At 42.7% G+C, this 20496-nt stretch overlaps 1 protein-coding gene across 2 annotated transcripts in view; it reads left to right on the top strand.

Moving 5' to 3' along the window:
* Nucleotides 1–20496, top strand: part of LOC144763194 (protein unc-93 homolog A-like) — a 365245-nt gene that overhangs the window by 291426 nt on the left and 53323 nt on the right. For both annotated transcript variants that reach the window (XM_078648560.1, XM_078648559.1), the window contains one exon: nucleotides 14545–14756. In XM_078648560.1, the coding sequence (XP_078504686.1) occupies nucleotides 14545–14756 (212 nt within the window). The remainder of the gene's footprint in view (nucleotides 1–14544; nucleotides 14757–20496) is intronic.

Here is a 20496-nt window from a genome sequence, read left to right as displayed (position 1 = left end):
CGAGGGGGAGGTATCGAAGGGCAGGATAGCTCGCTTTAAATAGTGCTTCTAATTGGGTAATTATCGTATGTTAACTAGATGCTGATTCACGCGTGAAATCCGCGCAGGCGCAAAGTAACGTGTTGAGGCCACTAAACTGTACGCGAGCACTCTACGAGCATGCTCATAAGCATTAACACATCAAGCATGTGTGCGACTCAAGACGCTGATACAGTCGATGGCGCATGCTCATAAACCAAAACACTAGCGCTACTGAAGGCGCATGCGCGTTATATATTCACAAGTGCTCAATTATGTCAAGAAAACGAGTTGCAGAGATCTATTAAAGGGAACATCGATCTCGTGACTCGACATAATTGTGAAGAGCCAGCCACCGGCCTTCCATACCAAGACAATCATAATCATACTTTAAATCTTTTATGCTCTTTTATGCCTTACCAATATACTCCCTTCAATCAGTCCTCAACGTGTTCCCCTACGTGCAGATCGAGACATTAGGAACCCAAGTTGACGCTGTTATAAAGTTGTAATCCTTAGCACCAGAGAAGAGAAAGAGAAAGTTGATTACACTGAATCAAGGTGGATGCTGTTGATATGATAATATCGCATTATATGTGGACGTGGCAAGTTTATTTACACACATCCTGCTGCAAATAATGGCATCTCAAAGTAACGTACGTGGATTCTACAAAATATGTTCCAACCTGCATCATTGCACAGAGAATGTGTTAATACTGGCCACAAAACAGGAACATCCAGGGGTTCTCATAGATGCTCATACCGCTAATAAAGATGCTCAAACCACCATATGACTAGTTCAAGAACTGAAACAAGAGGGATACCCCTGCAAAGATGTTGGCGTCAGTCGGGTAGAAAAAGTCACAGTGAGCCACAACTGTAGCTGCTCATTAAATCGACTCACCTTATCAGGACATTGATAAAAATGCCTATATCATGTACTATATACCTCTCATAGGTGTGTCGTGAATTACTGAGATAGTCACAAGGCTACTCTAAACCGACAAAAATCCTACGTGTATATGACAAGGCTCAGCGCCTGCTTACAGCGAGACCCAGGGGATCTCATCATTAAGATCCTTGCTATCACATTTCAATTTGAAAATCCATTTTTGTTCTTTGATGAAAAGGAATCTTGAAATGTCACTTATGTGTGGTGGAATGAATGGGCGTTGAAACACAAGCCACCGCATGTCTTCTGCCTTATGTCTTAGGGCAAGAAAGTGATTTGTGAGACATGTGGATTGTTTGTTACAGCGAATTGTGCTTTCATGCTCACTGATTCATAATTTGATTTTCCGTGTAGTGTAGCCAATATATCTGAGCGAGCATGGGCAAGTAATCATGTAAATGACTCTGTCCGAGTTACAGTTGGTATGAGTCTTCAGAATCCAAGGCTTACCTTTGCCAATGTCTACAGAATCTGTCTTTCGTGTTTGTGGGCACACACTTCACGATCCACAGGGATGTTGACCCCGGACCGAAGGAAGATCCCATAATGTGTTAGTGTTGTCATGGGGCTGTGTCTTTGGCCTCATGTGCACCAGACTGTCTCATAGGCTAGGGCCCTTTTTGAAAGAGAACAAGGGAAGAGGAATGTTCTCTGTGGCCACATTTAAGATGCTCCAATGCCTATGTACCGCTTTCTGTACCCTGTTAGAGAGTGTGCTAAAGGTGTTTACAAAAGTAAGTCTCTCCAGCAGTACCTTCTCAGGACGGACATCTAGAAGGGCCTCACGATTATTGTTGGAGGCCCGTTTCCATGCCCGCCGGACAAGATGTTTGGGATTTATTTATTTATTTATTCTATGTTCTTCTATAGTGCAGGAATCAACCCCGGAGGGTATCTCCGCGCTTATGATCTTCCAAGATGCCAGATCGGAATCATAGTCATAGAGTGCCCTAGATCTTACACAGCCGGAAACAGATGAGTCTTCAGGGATTTCTTGAAGGCATAAAAGTTAGTAGTTTGTCTTAGAATAAGGGGCAAAGTGTTCCACAGAGTAGGGCCCTTATAAGACAGGGCACGACCCGCTTGTCTTGCCTTCTTAATACGAGGGACCTGCAGCAATAAATGGTTGCTGGAGCGCAATGAACGGGTCGGAATATACAGCTGAAATAATTCATCCAGATATTTAGGGCCAGATCCATGAAGACATCGGTGGATTACACAACACACTTTAAACTCAGTTCGCTACCAGATGGGCAGCCAATGGAGTTTATGCAGAAGGGGGCGTGAAGAGGACCGGGGGGGAGCGTCAAGAATTAATCTGGCCGCAGTATTCTGGACCACCTGCAAACGGCTTAGTTGTTCCTCGTTGGCAGATAGGGATAGTCACGATCTTGTAATTGTGAGGAAAGTACTTTGGCATGTTTTTCAAAAAGTGGCTTTATTGAGCAGTTCCTACGGATACGTAGGAACTGGCCTACGGGCAAGTTCTCACGTAGGGCTTTAGGATGGTGACTGCCGAAAGCTAACAGTGAGTTTCTGGCCATTGTTTTTTTTAAATAGTTCACACTCCAATTAGCCATTCTCTGGAAAAATGAGGATATCCAGGAAGGGGAGTTGGATCTTACTAAACTCTACAGTGAATTTGAGAAATCTGTTCTGATTGTTGAGCCACACATGGAAGGCTTGGATCTCAGTAGTGGAGCCTCGCCACACCAAGAACATGTCTTCTATGTTTCTCTTCCACAGCACCACTTAATGGAAATAGGGATTGCTGTGGTTGAGAACATGATCTTGCTCGAACAGATGAACATATAGGTTGGCGAGGCTAGGCGCTAAGATGCTGCCCATCAATGTCCCTGAGATCTGCAGAAAAATGTGTTCCTCAAATTTAAAGAAATTTTCCATCATGGCCAATCTGGCACACTCCGTGATGAAATTGACCGGAGTTATACTTTCCAGACCCCGTGCATCCAAAAGACCTCTAATTGATTCCAGAGTCTCCTCTTGAGGAATGCAGGTGTATAATGACTCAACGTCAAAACTGACCAACAGATCAGTAGTGACGTCGAAGTCAATATCTGGAAGAAGTCTAAGTACATCAGCAGTGTCTTGGAGGTGGGTCAGCATTTCCTTGACCAAAGGCCTCAAAAAAATATGGCGGCATTGGTTCTCTTTTAGAACCCTTTTTGTGGATAAGGGTTCTAAAAGAGAACCAATGGCAGAGATAATGGGACGTCCAGGCGGTGGTCTCTGACTCTTGTGGATTTTGGGCAAACAGTAGAAGTGGGGCATGTCAGGATGGCTCGTGACCAAAAACCTAGCTTCAAGGGGAGTAATCCATCCCTCCACACTAGCCTCGTCAATCAATCGTTTGATCTCTAAAGTCAGTCTAGGTGTTGGATCAGAAGAGAGCGGGTGGTATGACTTAGTGTTGTGTAATTGTCTATGACACTCAGCTCGGTAGGTGTCGGTGTCCATTAACACCGTTGCACCCCCTTTGTCCGCAGGTTTTATTGTAATGGAACTATCCTTAGACAGACTGTCTAGAGCGGTTCTGTCTCTTGTTGAGAGATTTTGGTAACTTTGTTGGTGAGAATCACACAGTGCCATCACATCATGAGTAACCGCCTTCTCAAATGTCGCCACTTGGGAAGGAACTTGATGCATTAAAGGTGTAAAAACAGACTTCGGACGTAGCCCTGTGTTGGTCAGACTACTGTCCTGAGCGACAGCGTCACCCTCTTTGTTTTTAAAGAAGAAATGGAGGCGGATCTTCCTAAAAAAAACTCTCCAGTCCTATGGTGGTTTGAGCATCTTTATTAGCGGTTTGAGCATCTTTGAGAACCCCTGGATGCTCCTGTTTTGTGGCCAGTATTAACACATTCTCTGTGCAATGATGCCGGTTGGAACATATTTTGGAGAATCCACATATGTTACTTTGAGATGCCATTATTTGCAGCAGGATGTGTGTAAATAAACTTGCCAGGTCCACTAACGCGATATTATCATATCAACAGCATCCACCTTGATTCAGTGTAATCAACTTTCTCTTTCTCTTCTCTGGTGCTAAGGATTACAACTTTATAAAAGCGTCAACTTGGGTTCCTAATGTCTCGATCTGCACGTAGGGGCACACGTTGAGGACTGATATGAGCATGCTCGTAGAGTGCTCGCGTACAGTTTAGTGGCTCAACACGTTACTTTGCGCCTGCGCGAATTTCACGCGCGAATCAGCATCTAGTTAACATATGATAATTAACCAATTAGAAGCACTATTTAAAGCAAGCTATCCTGCCGTTCCATACCTCCCCATCAGCTTGGTCTACGGCTGGAGGTACCGACGTACATAACTAGTGAACTGTGCATTGGCTCAGAAGATTTAGGTTCACCAATGAGCAACACAAATTAATTGATTCTATCATTACAGGAAAGAAGATTGCATTCAAACCAACCTGGATCTTCGGTCCATACCAGGTTCTGGTAGGGTGGTTCATAACCACTGGTGCATACATTTTCTAAGTAATGAATTAGATTTTTTATACATATATTGTGTAAACCATTGCAGTAGCTTATTACTTATTTAGGTCCTGACGAAAGCCGGTCATTGTTACCTACACGGCTGAACCATGTTGACCTTTCACCTATTGCCGGAAGGTAGTCATATTTTCACACTATCAGGTTGTTTTTAATCTTGACACTAGTACAATCCTAATTAAACATAATTTTTGTCCTTGTAGTCATTTTTAATTTTCACATTCACTTTGCACTGCACACTATCAGCACCACTTTTTGAGATCACTTTTGGCTGGGCCAACAATTGGCTTGAAATCTAGTGCTGCACAGTTATCCAACATCTAGTTTGGTTGCACAGATTCTCTACCACCATCTCCCAGATGATGATGCTCCGCCAGTGTGGTGGGCTGATGGGATTTCTTTCCGAGCCAGGTGCCACTCAATTCGTGATTGCGTGATGCTCTTTTCTTCTTGGGTACTTGTAGAGTTTACTTTGAGTTGACTGGTAGTCTCCTTGTGCGTTTCTCCCGTCTTTACATCTGCACTTTGTAAAATGTTTCATGTTTCTATGGTGTACTTGATAGCTGCCTTGTGGGAAGGCTTATAACAAATTTAGTAGGTCTAAGTTGGCTATGGTGGCAAGCCATTGATAAAAGCTAGAGACCTATTTGGTTCACTAGGAAAAATATACATCCAATATTTTCCAATTTCCCTATATCTGATCTGTTTATTGATATAGTCCAAACCTTGGTTGATAGATAGGTGTTTCCAAAATAACACATTTCATAATCTGCTTTTGTTGATTTATCAATAGCAGTTGACAGGGTGGATAGACCTACCTACTGAAGGAAACTGGTCAGGCTAGGGATACCTATACATGAATTACAAATGATTATTCCATTGCATTTGCCCACCTGTTTTAAAGTCCTGATGGGTGGGAATACGGGCTTCACTTCGAAGATACACACAGAAAATAGCTTGAAAGGAAACGTCTATTTTAGCTCCTCTTTTATTCCTCAACTATATTTACATTAACCTGCTAAATTCATTAATGATAAGAATTTCTCTCCCAGAATTGCTTCACAAGACTCGCATGTTGTTATGTATGCGGACAATGTTGTTATTTTTGATCTCACTCTAATTGGTCTCCAGCGAAACATAAATACTTTAACCTTTTTTGCGGAAGAAAACTTTTTGAAAATAAACTCTTCCGGAAAGCACCACTTTAAGTTTTATTGGAAATTTACAGAGCAAAAATCCCTCTATTCTATTTTTTGCTCTTTGGTCCCAGCACAAGCCTTGCTTCGTTTATTTTTTAGCAATGGCAAAGGTACTGAGATGAGCATATCAATTACTATATCCTTCTGATGGCACCCTGAGAGCTTTGCTAAAGCGGGAAACTTTTTTTGATGACACAGAAGACTATACTTTAATTGTCAATATCAAGACTGCCATCACCAAACTGCAATGTACAATAGTCCATTTATATTAGTGGACTACTGCTCTACTTCAGTTATTTAAAAAAATTGTAGCCCATAGAATAAATTATTCTAGTGACATCTATCACTGATTGTTTTAGAAATGCATACATCCAGATCAGATATAGTAACTTTTAAGCAGATTCAAAAATATCTACCTCTTTGTTGGACCATATTGTCTGGGGAACAATACTTGTGCTAAGACGGGTCATTTTGCATTTGAATGTGTGCAATAGGCACTGATCTGGCAGTGTCAGTATGGACAGAACATGTGATCTTTGTGATGGGGGTACAACACCACCGCCATGCACTCTTTTTCTGTCCGAACACAGTAGTTTTTGAAGCTAGAAATTATTTTATAATGCCATTGCATTTGAAATGCAAAATAACAAAAGCTGATGAATTGATTAATATGGTAAAAGCTCCACCAAATGAATCAATCTGTTTCAATATTTTTACATTTCTTGAATTGTTTTAACTGTCGTAGATATGTGTCATGCTTGTTTATATTTAAATCTTATTATATTGTGGATCTCCAATGGGATCTAAATCAATAAAAATTTTGACTTTGACTTTTGATCTGTTTAGTCCGAAAATTTATGATAAATGTAGTAGTCCTGAAATCTTGATTGTGCTAAAGTCAATAGGCATTTAAGGGTGGATTGTTATTACTCTATAATGAAACTTACAGATAGGTATTTGGTTAAATGAAATTTCATAGATTACCTTTGCCTGCAAGGTGTTTGCACTGCACTAATTATTGCCAGAATCTCTTCTTAGTTGCATGTCAGGATCCTGTAACAAAGAAAATCATTCAGGGCAAGCAGGCCCTGTTTTTTTCCAGGCATCAGACAACAGTGCAGCCCTTCCTATGATTTTCCACGGGACCAGGGGTGTTCTGATGAGAGATTCTGGGGTTGCCACTGCTAAACCCTGTTCCAGCCAGTGTGTGAGGTACATTCCTTTTGTTTAATCCTAAACTGGTTCTGATCAGTTCTTTCCTTTCCCCTGGTTCTAGCTACAGCCTGGTTAGTGAAACAAAGGGCAGGCAAGTCCAGGTGTAAGCTGAATTTCACAGTGATGGGACAGGCATCTTCAGGAGTCAGAAAGGGGCAGTTTACAGTCCTCAGGCTACTCTTTAAAGCACAGAAGGGGATGGGTACTGCCCCCGCTGTCCTGCTCAGGAGAGGAACACTCTTCCTCACACCAAAGGCCTTTTTGTCCCCTGTCCAAAAGGAATACATATTACTTCACAAGAGAGCCTTTAACAATCTGATTTATGCACAACAATGTAAACTTTCTAATTTTCAAAATAGTAATTTAAAATCCGAATTTACCAATAAAGTGGATTTTAGATTACCAGTAAATGGAGTGGAAGAAGTATTTTTCTACTGCTGCCATACTGAATCTATCACTTATTAAATTTAATAAAGTAAAACAGTGTTATGGGAGATCTATTCTTGCTGAAGTGAATAGCGACAACAGAGTTTTTTCACTGCCACGTCATTTTAAAACATGAAATATACATGTCCTACACTTTACATACCATGCCCTCTGCCCTGTAAGCCTTTGAGGTTAACTTAGTGGTTACTTATACTTATTAAAAAGGAAGGTTCAGGCCTAGCAAAAAGTTTATTTTGGCAGGTTGAAATTGCAGTTTTGAAACTGCACTATAGGTTGAACTGGCTGGCCTGAGATATGTGTAACAGTGCTAGTTTAGTGAGTGTGACAATTAATATTGCAGCCCACTGTTAGCATTTAATTTATATATGCACAGTTTTTTATTCATTTGATTTACATATTCTGGATAAACTTAGTCTATTTTCAATAGACTTGTATGTCAATTTAATGTGCCAATTAGGTGCATGCCAATTTTACCATGTTTAGAAAGGAGAGCACAAGCACTATACCACTAGTTAGCAGGAGTAATGTGTGCAGAGTTCTAATGTCAACAAGAACAGGTTCACCAAAAATAGGGTAGTGAAAGCAAAAATAGGGGGAAATACCACACATTTTCAACAATATACATATAGGTGCTTAGAAAGACTTTAGGTTAATTCTGTTGTACCATTGGTCTGTCTGAGGGTCATTTACAATCTGCTTCCATCCATGACAGCAAACTGCAGGAGGTAATGGTTCTATTCTATTCAATAAAACTTTATTTCGGTTATATTGCAAACCATAAAAAGTACACATACAGTATAAAATCATGTCACAAGTAAATGTACATGTCATATAAAGTGCCAATAGTGAAATAAAGTCTACTTTCTTCCATAGAGTAGGATCAAGACAAAAATGGGGTTATAAGAAATACAAAGTTCACAGTGAGTCATTACTGGTCCAAACAATTTCTCATTTTGACAGTCAATTAAAAAAATTCCTTAATTTGGAGGATACAGTCGCTATACAAAAGTTGTAAGTACATTAACGCCGGTCTGATTTGTAAAAAATTCAGTATTTTTAAAAGTGATACTAGATAACGCTTACGTGGGAATTCATAAAACTTACATACAAATGTAAAATGCAGCATATCCTGTGGAGACTTTTAGTCGCAGCCACAGGGAGCTGCCAATTTATTAAAAGTGTCTGATTTTGGTCTGATCAGCAGATGATGAAATATATTTAGCCTGAACCTTGTTAGGAGATATTTTTCATGGGAGGTCAATGAGCCAGCCAGATATGGTTCTATAGTTTCACAAGTTTTTAGCATGGCACATTTCCTCACACTTTGTTTCTGGAGCTCCACTTCCTCTCTCTGCATCCTCCTATCCAGGAGGAAGGCCCGTTTGATGAGCTCCAGATCCCCTCTTGTGATTTTATTTGGCTGTTCAAACAGGTCCGGGCGACCCAACCTAGCAAAATTAGACTTCAGATATTTCAACCAGGGGGTGCACATTACATTATCTTGACAGAGAAAATCCCTCGCAATCAGATGCGTTAGTGGGATATCCTGATTCAACCACATTTTTAGCCAGCAGATCAAAGGCCGTAGGGAGAACTATTGAATCCCTTACTCTTCATGTACAGAGAAATTGGCAGTGCCTACCGGGACACACAAAAGACGCTTCAGGAAACAATTTTCAGCGATCTGCAGCTGCTCACCACCAAGATACCCCCAGATTTCACTCCCATACATGACAGTTGCCACTGACTTAGCATTGTACAATTTCAGCATGGCACAAATAGGTTTTTGCCCCAATTTTGTAGCAAAGTTAAAAATAGAGGCAATAACCCGCACAAGATCTCCCCTTTTTTATGCAAGATGAGGGGTCCAATTGAGTTTAGTGTCAAAAAGAACCCCAGGATAAGAAAACGTCTTTGTTGATGGGATTACAGCTTCACCAATTCTGAAAATAAAAGATCTTTTTAATGGCTGGCCTACTTGCATAACAAATGATTTTGAGTTGTTCACCAAGAGATCTCTATCTGTCATAAACAGGTTAAAAGCGTTTAACAAGGATTGCAGGCCTTTTTCAGTTCGCGAAATTAAAACTGCATCATCTGCATACAGAAGAATCGGAATTCCCCGCCTTCCAACTCTCGGGCAATGTGCCTGAAGTTTCTGAAGCACTTTATCTAGTTCATTAATGTAGAAATTAAAAAGGAAGGGCGCCAAGATGCATCCTTGGCGAACACCCTTTTCCAATATTAAAATTATTCGTTACCCGCAGGTCTTGAGAATATCTCACATTAGCTCTGGTATTGTTGTGCAAATCAGCCAAGAAACCTACCAGACCATCATCCACCCCCTTCTCCCTCATGGACTGCCACAGCCTTCCCCTGTTGACACAGTCGAATGCTGAGGACAGATCCATGAAGGCGAGATGGATGGTGACCCTTTTCACTACAGTGTACTTGTTAAGTATTAAAAAAGATTCAGGCACTGGGTTATTGTGGAACGGCCTTTACAAAATCCGTATTGAGCAATGGACATGATGTTTTGTTCCTCTGCCCAATCCGATAATCTCTGCAGTACCATTCTCCCCACAATTTTTACCATGGAGTCTATTAACGAGATGGGTCTGTAACAATGTGGGCTTCCCTTGTCCCCTTTTTTGAAGACCGGGACGATTGTAGAAACTCCCCATGATTGTGGACAGCCATCTTTCACAGCAGCATTAAAAACAGACTCTAATATTGGTGCCCAAAAATTTGGCTTGGACTTGAATAAGTCCGGTGGGATCCCATGAGGTCCAAGGGCTTTCCCGGCTGTTAATCCAACAATACCCTTAATAACCTCTCCTCTATTAAAACTAGTCATTTCACCACCACTAACTAGAGGGGGGTATTATAAGACCCATCTAGCGAGCAACAATACAATTTCTTAAAATGTTCTTCCCAGTCATCCTTCGTTATGTAACATTCTAGACCATCACCTTGCACCTGGGACAGGAAAGGTTTCCTCATCAGAGCCCAGAATTTAGTACTACACTGCAGGGTTGTGGGATCAAGAATCTCGCTCCAGGCCTCTTTCCTGAGTGAGTCCTTATGTCTGGCGGTAATAATTTTATAATTCTTCCGGCATAGCTGTACATTCGCCTTTATTCCTGGTTTAGCAGCCAGTGCTAGTTTTAAATTTCTGGCTGCTTTTGAACATTCATGGTTAAACCATTTAGGTCCCTCGATCATCATCTTTTTAGCAGGAGCTGATAACAGCTTTGAGACCTTGACCGTTAGGTTTTGGAAAGCGCTAAGAATATTATTTGACTGTGCGCCTTCTTGCATGCAGACCATGATCTCATCTGCACATGCAACTTTAATCTCTTTGTACAGCAGATCTGGAGTGATCATAGACCATCTCAATCGCCTTCTCCCATCTGTCGTGGTCACCCTCCCTGAAGTGTAATTCTGCCCATCTTTAGCTATCAGTGGGCCCCTCATATGCACAGTCAGTGGGTTGTGGTCACTAAATTCGCTGTCATCAATAATGAAGGAGTCCAAAAAGGACTGCATTGGTGATGTTAAGAAAACATAATCGATGAAGGTTCCCCTCCCATGACCCTTAAAGGTCGGTATCTCAAATAACATAGTGGGGTCCACCAGGGCCATTGTCGCTGTTAGATCCAGATCGTTAAGCATATCATTTAAATGTTCCCCCTCGGTAGTGTGTTCAAGGTGAAAACCCTCAAACTGTACACAGTGAAGGTCCCTGATACATTTAGAAAGGGGATCTCCGCAAGGGTGAACATTAAAGTCCCCCATAATTAATAGATTGTGCAAACAATTCTTCATAGAGCTGCTAATAAAAACATTCAATGCTACTATCTGACTAGGAACAGAGCTAGAATTAATAGCATTATAAAAGTTTATCACACCGGCCGTACAGTTATCCCCCATTAGGACTAGACCAATGATACCAGTATTACAAGTTGGAACTCTGAGAACTTTGCTAGATAATGCAACAGAGATAAACGTGACCACCCCCCTTTGGTCTACCTCTAGTAGTTGCCATTGCCGGGATGTAAAAAGCCTTGTACCCTTCCAGAAAGTGATTGCATTCAATAGACCAGGTCTCCTGCAGGCATATAATTTGATACTGCTTGATATACTTGATCCAATTACAATCTTGGAACCTAGGCCCGCAATATTCCATGAAATTGCATTGTTTTCCCCCCTTTTTGCACATGATATCTATGTACATCCCACTACCTCCTCCAGGCTATCAATTCCCTGACCCACCGATTCCTCAAGTCAATCACAGGACTCTAAACCTGAGAGTGTGTCATATCTATTATGTGTTACAATGTTGAACCCATTTCCACACTGATTACCAACATTGTACTGATATGCTCCATTCGAGGTAATGGTTCAATCCACATCAGTCATTGCTTCTCTTGCCCTGTGAATGGCTACATTTTCTGATGACATGTGGACATTCACCTGAAAATGAGTGAGTGTTGGTTGGCCAGAATCCTGAGACGCATTTTACTTGTTCTATGTGTGCTGCACAATGCACACAAGAGGAAGTAACGAGGAGAAATAAAGATATTTCTCCTCTTTATGTCTCTCCTGGGAAGACGTATACTTTTGGCACAATACCAATTGTACCAATTCTAGTAAATCTGGGAATGTGTCAAATACCAAGGTAACACCCATGCAACACCTATGGAACACCTCCCTTGCGCAAATAAGGTAATGCAGCAATTTGTGTTGCATTGCTTAACTCCAGATTTATGGAGCCACTCAGAGCCACGCAAAGTTGCCTTGCGTGGCTTCATAAATCTCACCTAAGGTTTGCGTTGTGCATGTACCACATTGTGTGGTGCAAACACAACGCAAACTGGCTCGTAAATAGGTCCCTTAGTGGTCATTTTAAAGCATGTGTTAACCTTCAATTTCAGGGTTTTTGCACTAGTTTGAAGGAGTTTTTGAGCCTTTCATTGCTCAAAAGGATGTGATTTCTGATATTTATATATTTCCATGCACTTTTCTATTTTTTACTGAGTTTTCTATAGCACGACCTTGACCCGAAGGTATCAGAGCACTTTACATAGCACCAGTTACGTTACCTGAGGACACTTTCATTTTTGTTAGGCACGGGGAGATTAAGTGATTTGCCGAGAATCACAGGATGTTCAGCATTATTGCCGAGATTCAAACCCGGTTCCCCAGATTCAAGGTCGACCTCCCTAGCGGTTCGGCCAACTCCTCTTAGTGTTACTCAAAATAAAGTGTCTCTATAAGTGTCACACATTTGGTATTTGAATGTCACTCATAAGTGAACTGAAATTTGGAATTGTCACGCATAAGCAATCTGTAAACTTGTCAGCTATGTGTACTCACAAACAGATTTGTCCATTAATTATCTAAAAGTCATATGTAATGTAGTGCCAAACAATGTTATGTTTCATAGGTGTTGAGATCTGGAGTAATCTATTTACATTAAATATCCTAGTAATATATTTGTAATAAAGGAAACTTCATTAGTATAGTTCAATTTTCCTTTTATTGCTTGTGTAGATAATGTGAAGGGCACTCTGGTAAGCCATGCTAAAGTATTCGCTAATACATTTGCCTCATAAAAATATAGAGCCTGATTCACAAAGTATATTGTAAGGGTAGGTGTGAATTACGAATAGGACACTTTACCGCGCACACTTTTACTCTACGTGCAATTACCCTGCAGTTTTTACACCGCAAAATATTTTACAACACAGGGCTTTACAACGCAATCCAGTACAGCGCATTTCCCATTACAACGCAATTTACTATTCTAACTCCACGGGGGCTTTCCTTTGGGGAATGCATTGTAATAGTTTGCACGTGTAAATCCCTGCGTTGTGAAAGATTTTGCAGTGTTAAACATGTGGGGTGATGACATGCAGAGTAATGCATGCCTGGTAAAGGATATTTCCCATGAATTAATTACATCTTGAATGTAAATCAGTAATAAATAATCAGGAGTCTTTCACAAAACACTGTTTGTGAGTAATTACCTTTTACTGCAGGTATAGGTGTCACTTACTCATGATTTTTTCATTTGTAAGATATGATTCTTCATGGAAAAAAATGGTGACTCATAAAAGTTGTTTCTATGATTAAGAATGTTGTCATCTGTTCATTTGGGGAGCTGGCAGTTCAGGAACATCAGTAGCCAATCAATGTTTGTCTACTGGTGTGAGAACCTTTTCTTCAAACATTGCTTCTCTTTTAGTGTAAGTAAGCATTTAGAAGCAGATGTACTAAGGCTTTGCCCTAGATTACAGTCACACAAAGCCATGCAATCCCAAGAAAAGTCTTGCAAGGGTATTTACTTTCCAGTTCAAAAGTTATTTTGTGCTGGAAAGGTGCTCTTTTTTCACCGCAAATGGCACCTTATACCGCTTTATGTAGCTTGCGTCAGGGATGCAGTACTGGGTTGTTACTTGAGCATGTCAGCAAACACTCCTATGTTTTGATGCAAATCCTGACCTTCTAATAAAGCCAGACTTGGCTTTGCATCAATGCTCCTCCTTGAAGCAGGCACAAACAAGGAGATGTGTTTTAACTTCTCATATTTATCCACATGCTGCATGTGTGGTGCAGAGCACAACACATAGCCAAAGAATGGGATTCTTCAGAGTTTATCTAGGCATAGGAATTGTAGCTTCCAGAACAATGGTTATGCTACACAGCTCACAATCACCTCTGTATACCAGTGCAGGGGATGCCAGCAACAGCTGGTCAATCTTAATAGATATGGCTCTCTGCTGTTTTTCCCCTCACGTAATGTAGTGCAGCAAATATGGTTGCTGCACTGTGTTGCGTGAAAATTTAGTAAGTCTTGCCCTTAATGTCAGACAAGCCATGAAGGATAATTTGATTCCTTGACAAATTATACTTAGGCCTGGATCCCCCCCCCCCCCCCCCCCCCCCGGGGCACGAACCCTGTTGGTGCTCCAGTACACCCGTAACTAAGAGCACCCGTCGCAGACAGTGACAGTTCTGATCATACTAAAAATGTGCTGTACTCAATGCAGTCACAAACTCTAACTGCATGCCATCACTGATGAGTGCTCAGTCTGTCACTGTGTAATATGTACTGTGCTGCAAGCAGTACTCAATACCAATAATGGGCCTACCTCCTGATTGAATTTTTTGCAGGTTGTGGTGTGCTGGCAGTGCTGATTGTTGCAACATTTCTGGATCAAATTGATCTCAAAGAAGGCCAGGAAAACGAAGAGGAAGATGTGACCTTGTCTACATATTTTCTAGCTACCTTCCTGCATATGAAAGATAAACGTCAGCTTCTCCTGATCCCTTTAACCATGCTCAGTGGTTTTCAACAGGGATTCCTTTTTGGTGATTATACACTGGTATGCGGCGGTTTGGAAATGTGCTCCTTCTGTTTTGCCTTTCACACATATGTTCAATTTTTGTTATCTGTATTCTGTTATGGTTTGTTATTTTATTGAATCTAGTGCATGAACCAGGATTCACTGTCAGATCCCCTTTGTATGTTCATAAGGCCAGCAGGAGCTACTGGGACTCAGCCATTGGGGCTGAGGTAGATTGCTTTTAGTTTCTGTGGGCCCATAGTACTATGGCATTGAAGAATGGGCAAGTACAACCCCTTCATCACTTGCTTCTCAGCAGTAGTGACAGCAAGCAGTCGCAGACTCTTCAGGGAGGTACTGTGGGGGTGCGTATACTCATAATTCAGAAATTAACCATCAGAGCAATTACCAATTCCACCATGCTTTACTTTAGAAATGAAATAAATACTTCATTACACATTTAAAATGGAGTAGGCCACAGAAAACAGTAACACCAACAAGTGAAAGAACTGGCTCTAGGGCTGCTGTGCCTTAGGAGACCACTCACCACTTCCCCTTTCCTGGGTGTCCCCCCTCTTGTAGGCTAAGCAGGATCCCCCTAAGGTTAGAGCATCTATGCAGCACATCAAATTCAAAGGGCAGCTGCAGATAACCCCTGTGCAGCAGAAGCAGTACCGAGTTCAGTACAGTCCTCTTTGAAGTTTCACCAACTGCAGGTCTCCATGTTCAAATTTCAGCTAGCAAGGAACTAGCATACACGCCTTCACTTATGTCAATGCATATCTACCATTAATAGGGCTAATTGGCTGGATCAGGCCATGTGAGTCCTAAAGGAAGAATGCCCTAAACACTGAGTTACAGGAAACCCCACACAGAAAAATCAACAAAGGATAATCTACACCAGGCAAGATTCAAAGTACAAACCATGAAGGTTTATTTAACATTAAAGATTCATTACAGAAGGCAAAAAGGCAAATGGTTAGTCAATTTAATTCAGCATCATTCAATAGAAAAATATTCTAAGTATACAGTCAAATGACAATCTTTCATAAAGAAGACTGGTGAATAAAAATAAGGGATGAGCTCTCTAAATATTTTATTCATCAGTAAATAGACTGACATGAAGACTGTCTCTAAAGAATAGTAAAACAACTCTCAAAATATTTTAAGTATAAGAGGAACAAGTGACTTGAGGTGAAGTTCACTCTAGGGAGACCAGGCAAATTTCTTTGAAAAATATGTCTCATTCACATAACAGACTAATATGGCACTTCTCTTTCGGAAAAGGGAAAAGCTTCTAGATCGCTTCCTAAATGCAGCGTGTTATTTCACATTTCGAACAGAGTGAATACATTGTAAATATAGTGTGAAACAAATGTTATATCACAATATTTAGTAGTAACCTCTTTTAAGGTAAAGGTAAGTCATCAATTTACCTTTAGCGGCATGCTTATTTATCGTCCGCCTGGGAACGACACTGCCTTTAAGGCCGCCCTTGTAGATGTGGTTAGCTCGCTGGTCTCTAGTTGTGCTAACTTTAACATAGTCGGAGATTTAAATATACATCTTGACCTGACATCATCTCTACCTATCAGTTCCTTGCTAGCGGACCTCGAAGCAATGCAATTTAACCAACTAGTCACCTCCCCCACCCATACAGGAGGTCATATACTTGACCCCTTTTTTACCACTCTAGTCCGGGCTAGAACATCGGACCCGATGGTGGTGGGTTGGACGGACCATATGTTGGTTAAAGTGTTATGTCCATTAGATAACCCACAATTGAAATCTGTGGATAAACAGATCCTTAAGCGCAATTGGCGTAAGCTCAAGTTGGAGGAGTTTGTCAGGATATTGGAGACACAGCCCCTGGGCAAACTGCAGAATGTGGAACAGGGATATGAACAGTTTTGTAACTGGATTCTCACTGCCCTCGACTCTCTTATACCCCTGCGTTGGTCTAAATGTCACGCTAAAACCCGCAGCCCTTGGTATGACGAGACTCTTGCCGAGCTTAAGAGAACTTGCCGGCAAGCTGAGAGAGCCTGGAGGAAATCCTTTGACCCCACGCTAAAATCGCTGTATTTTGCCCAGCTTAAGAACTACCACAGAGCCATCTGTCAAACCCGGGCTGCTTATTATGCTACGGAGTTCTCCAACAGTCCCAACCCTTCAAAATTAATCTTTAAGGTTCTTAAGGACCTGATGGGGAAACGGGCTACCTCGCCAGAGATATGCACGGACTCACACTGCGAGAGCTTGGCATCCTTTTTCGTGGAGAAGGTGCAGGCAATCTACCGAGGATTTTCACCATCCGCCCCCGGGGATGCTCCTTGTGCTGTGAAGGTCTCGGTCTCTGAAATCCTGTCCTCCTTGCCGGCTATGTCTAATGAGGTATTTGACACTCTGAGCCTCAAAATTAAATCTGGCTCTCCCTTAGACCCGCTGAAGCCGGAGTTTGTCATTCTTCTCCCGCCCCTGTGTCGTGAGCCCATCCTGGAGTTGATCAATCTCTCCCTCACTGAGGGCGTGGTTCCTCCCTCCTGGAAGCAAGCAGTGGTCAGCCCTATTTTGAAGAAATCCAATCTAGACCCCTTGCTCCCGGAAAATTACCGGCCCATCTCCCTCCTGCCTTGGATCGCTAAGGTCACTGAGGCACACGTGAATTCCATCTTGTCTGCCCATCTCTCTCGTAACAACATTCTTGACGAGAGTCAAAATGGGTTTCGTTCTCAACACAGCACTGAAACTGCCTTGCTCTTTATGACCGAGCATTTGCGGTCAGTGCTGGATGCGGGGCAGACTGCGGCGCTCCTATTGTTAGATCTGAGCGCCGCATTCGACACGGTGTCTCACGACATTTTGATGCGGCGGTTGGAGGAAGTGGGTATCGGTGGGAAGGCTCTTCAGTGGTTCCGCTCTTTCCTCTCGGACCGGTTTTTTAAAGTAGCCATTCCACCTGGCCAGTCATCGTTCCATTCTCTGGGTCTGGGTGTCCCTCAGGGCTCTGCCTTGAGCCCTACGCTGTTTAACCTGTATGTGAAGTCGCTGGCTGCTGTCGTCAGGCAATGTGGCCTTACCATGACATCGTACGCCGACGACACGCAGCTGGCGGTGACACTCAGCGGGGACCCTGAGGTGAATGCGCCCAGATTCCGGGCTGGACTTATAGCTGTGGCTAATTGGATGCGTAGCAATTGCCTACAGCTTAATGCTAAAAAAAACGAGGTCCTGATATTAGGGAAGCAGGCGGAACTGTGGGGAGATCAATGGTGGCCTCCCGAATTGGGGGTCTCCCCTATCCCAGCGGCCGAAGTAAAAAATCTGGGGGTCTGGCTGGATTCCCATCTCTCTTTTACCAGCCATACGAAGAAGACAGCAGCCACCTGTTTTGGTATTCTGCGAGGACTGAGACCTGTCCTTAAATTCTTCGACCCCCCCACGCGGCAACTGGTGGTTCAGGCCTCTATCCTTTCTCGGCTGGACTACGGGAGTGCTCTGCTGCTTGGAGTGAATCAGGCTGAGGCCACTAGGCTTCAGATTGTGCAGAATGCTGCTGCACGGGCCATTGTAGGCCTTCCGAGACGTTGTTCTGTCTCCCCTGTCCTGACCTCCCTTCATTGGCTTCCGGTCAGACAGAGAATTAAATTTAAGGCCCTCTGTCTGACATTTAAGATTCTGAAGCTTTCCTCTCCCCCTGCTCTTGCTGGCCTTATCTCGCCGTATGTTCCCACCCGGTCTCTCAGGTCTGAATCTCACCATCTGGCGATTAAACCTAGGTTCAGACTGAGTAGGATGGGTGGACGCTCTTTTCGTGTCTTGGCGGCGGATCTATGGAACTCTCTCCCTGTGCACATCCGTGCCTTGGATAGCCTAACTCTTTTCAGACGCGCCATTAAGACGCACCTTTTCGCTTCTGTTTCTTGATTTCTCTTCTTTTCAGCTTTGACCTGTTGTGTTGTGGTATCTGATCAGGCGCCAGGACGCCCCTTCGCTGGGGCAGCTGTGCGCCGAATAAAAGTTATTAACATAACATAACATAACATAAAACAGTATACACATGACATGGAAAAAGACATTTGCTCCATTACTAATGACTAATCCTCTATTATGTATGGAAGTGAAAATTAAGGCACATTCAAATTAAATGTTATCTTATTGAAATTTATATAGCACACAAATACCCGTAGGTGTCATATTACACAGCCTCTGCTAGCCAGAGTTAATGGCCTTGTAGAGATACAGTTGAGCTCCACTTTTTTCTCCAAGAACACCAGTAACACGAATAGGAGTCATTTTTAAAAATATTACAGTGCAGGATCATAAAACTGATTGAAATAAAAGTATTTTACAAAATGCTGAGGGATACATTTTGACTTGAGCTGGACAGACAGAGGAACAAGAGATCATGTTTGTTTTAAAATGTACAAATTCAAGTGAATTTACAAGATGAGTAGGCTTACTTAAAAAGCTTTGATATATTAAATTCACATCGATTATTGTTACCTAGACACACATAATTTGTTAAATCCAAATTCACTCCATCAGTCGCTCCCGCATCTGGGAGGAGATCTTCAATTCACAGGAGCAGCCTCTGTTAGGCCAGACAGGCCCCTGCAAAAGAGGACAATGGAATACAAGTCAGAGGTCCTGGGGTGTGAACACAAGTATTATTTGGTGGGGTCAGGTTCCTCTTGGCTTCTGATATGGTCAAAGGTTTTCAGGTGGACCACACCCCATTAAAAGGAGGCTGGGGCACATCGTACCAGAAGGGTGGAGCCCAGCAGGCAAAGTACAATTGGAATTCATAATGGAACATCTCTTGGTACTGTATAACGCCCACCCCCAAAGTCTGCAGAACATCAGACCAAGAAAAACACCCATCCCCCCACCTCCCAAGTGCGCACCATACATACTTTGATAACATTATATGTACAAGCCAAAGGAATTCCCATCTACGTCTTTTTAGCACTGATACTTTAAACAGGTAAATCATTCACCACCAGTTGTTCAATAGGGTCCCGGATGGCTGTCTGCAACATTAAGGACAGATCCATACCCCTGTACTCGACCCACGAGACCAGATCTTCCCATCCTTCTGTGGACACCCCCTCCCCTGGAAAACAGCAATCTCCGCTGACATTCACCTATTCAGGGGCTTTTACCAGTTAGTTAAACAGGGCGGGGATGTATCCTTCCAGTGCTGTGCTATGTCCCGCTTAGCCACTGTGAGACCCAAAAACAGAAGGTGTCTTTTATACCTGTTCCCCCGATGTCTTCTGTGCTGTGTAAGAGCGCCAATCTAGGGTCTGTCAGGATATCCCATGCCAAAACACACCCCATGCAAGACAACACGCCAGACCAGAAGAGCTGCAATGCACCCCCAACTCCACACCGTATGTAGGAATGACCCCTCGTCTGCTGCACCATAGCGGAGACAGATAAGGGACTGAATTGCCCCCATTTTCCAAAGACGGAGACGCGTGTAATATACCCTATGGAGGTATTTAAATTGGATTAGCCTGTATCTGGTAGAGACAGCGGCGTACCGAGGGCTGGTCAGTGCCTCGGCCCAATCGTCGTTCATCAGGGCTGGCAGGTCTGCCTCCCAAGCCCCCTGTGTTCGGTGAACAGTGGTCTTGGAGTGTGTAGTGAGAGTTTGGTAAGTGTGCCGGATCTTGTGAGCCCCCAGATCTCCCATCAGGAAGCGACCTTCCAGCGGGTGGAACTCAGGTAACGACTCTAGTTGCCGAATCAGGGGGGTCAGTGCGTGACGGAG

This window comes from Lissotriton helveticus, chromosome 6 (assembly GCF_964261635.1).
Source record: "Lissotriton helveticus chromosome 6, aLisHel1.1, whole genome shotgun sequence".
Lineage (NCBI taxonomy): Eukaryota > Metazoa > Chordata > Amphibia > Caudata > Salamandridae > Lissotriton > Lissotriton helveticus.
The sequence above is the reverse complement of the archived record's forward strand: the minus strand, read 5'-3'. Positions and strand labels throughout refer to the sequence as shown.